The sequence below is a fragment of the Pipistrellus kuhlii genome, unplaced genomic scaffold (assembly GCF_014108245.1).
Source record: "Pipistrellus kuhlii isolate mPipKuh1 unplaced genomic scaffold, mPipKuh1.p scaffold_m20_p_10, whole genome shotgun sequence".
Taxonomy (NCBI): domain Eukaryota; kingdom Metazoa; phylum Chordata; class Mammalia; order Chiroptera; family Vespertilionidae; genus Pipistrellus; species Pipistrellus kuhlii.
In genome coordinates this window covers 2,823,658-2,829,657 of record NW_023425405.1, presented here as the reverse complement: position 1 = coordinate 2,829,657, position 6,000 = coordinate 2,823,658, and the positions used below count along the sequence as shown (strand labels likewise).

General features: G+C 42.7%; 1 protein-coding gene across 1 annotated transcript in view; it reads right to left on the bottom strand.

Moving 5' to 3' along the window:
* Window positions 1-885: 885 nt before the first annotated feature.
* TES (testin LIM domain protein) overlaps window positions 886-6,000 on the bottom strand; it is a 32,950-nt gene continuing 27,835 nt past the window's right edge. Inside the window, exons 5-7 of the mRNA XM_036424853.2 lie at window positions 4,730-4,945; window positions 4,146-4,304; window positions 886-1,668 (exon numbers count right to left, since the gene is read on the bottom strand). Coding sequence (XP_036280746.1) covers window positions 1,480-1,668; window positions 4,146-4,304; window positions 4,730-4,945 — 564 coding nt within the window. The 3' untranslated portion in view covers window positions 886-1,479. The remainder of the gene's footprint in view (window positions 1,669-4,145; window positions 4,305-4,729; window positions 4,946-6,000) is intronic.

Below are 6,000 nucleotides of genomic sequence, written 5' to 3'. Positions count from 1 at the left end.
CCTGTACAACAGTTCACAGTGTGGTTGTGGCTGAGCCCCACAGTTAGCCAGCCTGAGAGGACAGCTCTCTGACAAATAGGACAACAACAATCTAGACCCAATCACAACATGAGGACCCAAATAACACACAAAAGGGACACACATACAGGTAAGTAGTACAAGGAAAACACACCACTGATCCTACAGGACATTTACTACAAAAGCCCACCCCACAAGACTGGGAGTCATAACGAATATATATTAAAGCATGCAACCGACTGATGTACTTCAATGGGAAGAGATTAACCAAAGTACTTATAAGCTTATGTGTATAGCCAATGGTCAAACAATAGTGAGGGGAAGGTCTGGGGAGGGGGCCGGAGAGGGTGGAGGGATCAACAGTGGAATAAATGGGGGTATTTATATTTTTAATAAAATTTTTGAAAAAAGAATATGAAGAATAAAGATACAATTTATTAAAGTAAAAGAAATTTTATTTTGAATAATATACATATCATTGATTTTATTTTTCATAGTGCATAGTATATATAAGTATGCAAGGAAAAATAAACATTAGGGATGCCCACGAATGAAGTATGTGGGTGAAGACTTTCGATATATGGCTTAGCATCACAGGACAGTATCCATTAGAAAAAAATAAAAACCATGCAAAAATATATTCAAATCATGGTAAGTGCTGTCAGTACAAATTATAGTTTCTTGGGTATAAAAAGTATATATGTTCTTTGGATTGAAAAAATAATATATAAATATGTGGCATGGATTTTAAGTTCAAGCTGAATATCATCTAAAGTAAAAAGTGTGGATGCCACATGTGACAATAAAATATTAAAGGCCACATATGGAGGTCACCAGCTTAACAAAGAGGTAGAGAAAAAATTTTTAATAAGAAATGCAATGAAACTACCTCTGCCTAAATTAGAAAACTGAATGCACTGGCATTAAAATGATCCCAGCTTCCCATACTATGCTGCATCTCTTCCTCTGTCAGGAAAATTCACTGGGTATCACTACAAAGCTAGTGAATATGATGAGGTAATAAATGTAGAGCTTTGGCATTAGGGGAAGTTTAATATTTTTCATTTTACACTAGAGGAAAACAAGAATATAGAACTATATAGAAATGCTCACCTCTCCATTCGGCACACTACCTTGTAAGTATTTCAGATTTACTGTTTGGCACAAGGAGAACAGAGATATAAAGATATAAACCCAACCTTCCAAATCAAAGGTTTTACATCTAGAAAGCTAAAGAAAGATAACATCCTTTACCGTTTTAAAACTATATGCTCAAAGTAGGTTTTAAGTGTTGAGATGATAAAAAAGGTGAGAGAAAAACAGCAAAGAGAGATACTTAAAATCTTCTGGTTTCCTTTACAGTTTCTTTTTTGTTCCATTTATTTTTCTAAATTGCATTTTACAGTAGGAATGCAGACCACTTTGGATAGCTGTGGCTCAATACTGCTTGATGCTCTCCTCTTAATGCATCATCTTCTTACACTCCACGGAACAGAAAACCATCCCCTCCACCGGCATGAACTTCTGCCCAATGAGACACTTGCTGCAGCAGGAGCACAGGAAGCACTCCGTGGACGCATGCCAGCTGAAATTGTTGTAGGTCACTCGCTGCACTTCGGGATCAATGGCATTGTGGCATCCCTGACACACCTGTTAAGTTAATGATACAAAAAAAAAAAAAGAAGAGATGAGATTGACCTTTCAATTAATCTTTCTAGCCAACAACTGCTAATGGGGTTTATATGCTGAGCACCGTGAGAAGTAACAGGTGAAGGCCAAGCAGGTGATTTGGTGCTTGCAAAATATCTCCATGGTATTCAAGGCAGAAAGTCTTGATGAGAAGTTACAAAGCTTTGCATCTGGTTCAAGGGCATTCCATTATAGCTGCACATTAGTAATTACAAAAAGGTTTATGATTTTCCTACAACACCAAATTCGAGGGAGGGCGGGGAGCAGCAGGAACTCTGTCATTGCTGGTGAAGTGCAAAATAAGGCCACCAGGCAGTTTCTCAACTACACATACTTTTATCACACAATCCAATAATCGTGTTCTTTGGTATTTACCCAGAGAAGTTAATAACTTATGTCTACTCAAAATCCTGCACCTGGAGGCTGCCCTACTCATCACTGCCAAAACTTAGAAGCCATCAAGATTTCCTTTATTAGGTGAATGGATAAATGGTGGTATATCCAGACAATGAAATATTATTCAGTGGTAAAAGGAAATGAGCTATCAAGTCAGATGCAAATTATAAAGGGAAAGAAGCTCATCTGAAAAGGCTACATAGTGTATGATTCCAACTATGATATTCTACAATAGCAAAGGCAAAATTATGGATACAATAAAAAGATGAGTGGTTGTCAGAAGTGGAATGTGTGGTAGGGAGTTGGGAGAGACAAAGAAATAGAGCACAGAAAATACTCTTTATGACAATATAATGATGTGTGTAGGTATATATATATATGTATTTTTTAAATATAAATATGTAAATATCCTGTATAATAAAGAGGTAATATGTAAATTGATCGTCACACCCTCACAAGATGGCTGCCTACGCTCAGGACAGCAGGGGGGTTAGTGAGGGACGACCAAATGACTGAACAAGCAGGCTGTGTGGGGCAACCAGGCCAGTGGGGGAGCCATGAGGGGTGACCAAGCTGGCAGGTGGGGGAGCATTTGGGGGTGACCAGGCCAGCAAGAGGCAATTAGGCTGGCAGGAGGGGGGAAGGGCAGTTAGGGGCAACCAGGCTGGTGGGGGTACAGTTGGGGGCAACCAAGCCGGCAAAGGGGGAAGTTGAGGGCAACTAGGCAGGTGGTGGGGCAGTTGGGGGCAACCAGGCCAGCAGAGAAGGGGGCAGTTAGTGGTGACCAGGTCATCAGGGTGGGGCATTAAGGGGTGACTAGGCGGGGGGGGGGGGGCCCTGTTAGGAACGACCAGGCTGGCAGGGAGGGGACAGTTGGAGATGACCTGGCAGCCAGCAGGGGGCAGTTAAGGGCAATCAGGCCGGTACACAGAGGCAGTGAGGGCAATCAGGCCAGCAGGGAGGGGCAGAGACCAGGCAGGCAGGCAGGTGAGCGATTAGGAGCCAGTAGTCGAGGATTGTGAGAGGAGGGATGTCCCAAGGATCAGGTCTAAACCAGCAGTCAGACATCACCTGAGGGGTCCCGGATAGGAGAGGGTGCAGGCTGGACTGAGAGGATCCCCCCTCCCGCACCCACCCCCCTGGCCCCATCGTGCACCAGGCCTCTAGTCTATATATTTAAAAGCCCAGCGACCAGAAAGGCGGAACAATCAGAATGACCAGTGGCTATGACATGCACTGAAGCAGCAAACCAGCCTGATCTGGGCCCTGATGGATTCCCCCCTCCCATCAAAAGCCCAGCGACCAGAAAGGCAAAACAATCAGAATGATCAGTGGCTATGACATGCACTGCAGCAGCAAACCAGCCTGATCTGGGCCTTGATGGACTCCCCCCTCCCATCAAAAGCCCAGCGACCAGAAAGGCAAAACAATCAGAATGATCAGTGGCTATGACATGCACTGCAGCAGCAAACCAGCCTGATCTGGGCCTTGATGGACTCCCCCCTCCCATCGGTCCTGCCACATTGGCCTTCAACATTCCAATTGGGGGCGGGGCCACCTGGCTCATTCCCGCTCATTAATGTTTCTATCTCTCTATGTCTCTCCCTTCCTCCTCTCTCTCTAAAAAATAAATAAATAAAAACATATTTTAAATAAATAAATAAACAATAGCACTGTACAGGGTCCAAACAGCAAAAACAAAGCTCTGGTGGATGGTCCAGTAACATGAACAGAAACCACAGATACTAAAACAAATCTAAAGAATATGAACAGCCCCCCAGAAATCTTAATTTAAATGGAATCTGATCTGCATGATCAAAATCAATCAATTAATCTCATTCTCATTAAGAAAGTGTGCACAGGTAGAAATCCTGAGGAGGCCCACAGTGAACACACGGATTGCTTTTGCATTGTCCGGATTTTAACACCCGAGGCAGGAATTACGGTTCGTATTTGGAAGTAGTACTTTCTAGTTCTCACCTCTAGGAGGCTTAACGAAAGGCAGAAATGAAGGGACAGAGCAGGCGCCCCGGAGTGCTTACCACGGCATGGTTCTTCACGTAGCAAGGCTTGCACACCGGCTTGTCGCAGACCATCACGTAGATTTCCCCGGCGAGGATGCTGTCACAGTCAAAGCAGCAGAAGTGTTTCAGGTGCCAATTTTGGTTTTCTGCCTGGGTGTACTCATTGCTGAATATCAGCTGGGAAGAGGGTAAAAATACGATGAATCGTGTATTTTTGCCACAAATAACAAAGCTAGGCTCTTTAGACAATAAGGGATTTAGATCCACAAGTACATCAACTTACTTTCTTGTCTGAAAATAACCTAAAATTTGAACTTAGGTCATTAGTTTAGTCCAAATCAATTTTTTACGTTTCTGGACAATCTTTCCTTAGTCAACCAATTAACACAGCACACAGGATGATTGAAATTAAAGCTTTTCATTCCATTTCTTTGGATGTCAATAAAGCAGCTGATGCCTGGCTAACTTATGTTGCTTTCTCACTAAGGCAACTGGTGGTCCGAAAGGGTGGTGACCACTGCACTAAGGGGAGCCTTAGGAGGGTAAGGGGACCATCGGGGGTACAAAGTGAGCCTGCATGTGAGTGACCCCAGAGAACTCACCTCATCACAGCCAGCACATCGGGGTTTCTCACTGTCACAGTAATGTCTGCCACAGTATAGCTTCCCATTCTTCCAGAAATAAATCATGTCGACCAGGAGTTCGTGGCAGGTACTGCAGACAAAGCAAGCGGGGTGCCACAGCTTATCGTAGCCAGCCCTTTCAGCGTAGATGGCGGGGTCACCTTCCTTCATGCCCAGCTTGCAGCAGTAGCAGGACTGAAAAGGAAGCCATCCAAAACAATCTATTCATACAACTGGCATTTCTCATCATCAGCTTCAGTAAAAATCCAGAGACACCACTTTTAAGAGAAATACCATATTTTTCGGACCATAAGACGCTCCGGACCATAAGACGCACCAGTTTTTAGAGAAGGGAAATGAAGAAAAAAAGATTCTGAAACAAATAGTGTCCTAAAATATTTTATGTGCATTAAAACCCAACATCACAGTCATAAACACATGTAATCAACCCTGTAAAGTAAACAGCAGCATTTAGAACCATTTTAGAGCCGGGCAAGCACACAGAGACCACACAGAGCCGGGCAAGTAAAAAAACTTTTTTTTTTAAGTATATGTGTAGGCTATATTTGGACCATAAGACGCAGGGACTTTTTCCCCCCACTTCTGGGGGGGAAAAAGTGCGTCTTATGGTCCGAAAAATACGGTAGTTTGTATTGAAATTATAGTGCGTTCAGGTAGACAATAAGGTGAAACAATCCTTGACTTTCTCAAGGCTCTTCAAATTTAATTCTTGCACCCTGTGTGTGAGTATTATTTCCTGAATTAAAGCACTTATGGAAAAAGGCTAATAGTAATTTTCACCTAAATTTATTTCATTTTTCCATCACCATTTATCCCTTCTGTGCCCTCTTTCATCTCCTCCCGTGCCCTCCACCCTGCAGGGGGCTGTTGGGAATGGGAGAAATGAGCAAAAACGAACATTTTCATCTAAATTCTGAGTGGGTCTTTAAAAAATTACCTTAGAGCTTATTAGAATTTTTTAAAAAGAATTTTTAAAATAAAACTAAGTCTTATTTGTTGAGGTGCTAATGGAATCTATGAGAAATATATTTAAGTTTAGTTCTCAGATGGACCTAAAGAGCAAAATAAGCCAGTCATAAGTATGACATGATCTCACGCATTTGTGGAGTATAATGAACAACATAAAACGATGAACAAAAATAGATCCAGAGACAAAGAAACATTGAACAGACCGTCAAACCTCAGCGGGAAGGCAGGGGAGGGGAGGAGAAGGGTGCAGGCCACCAGGG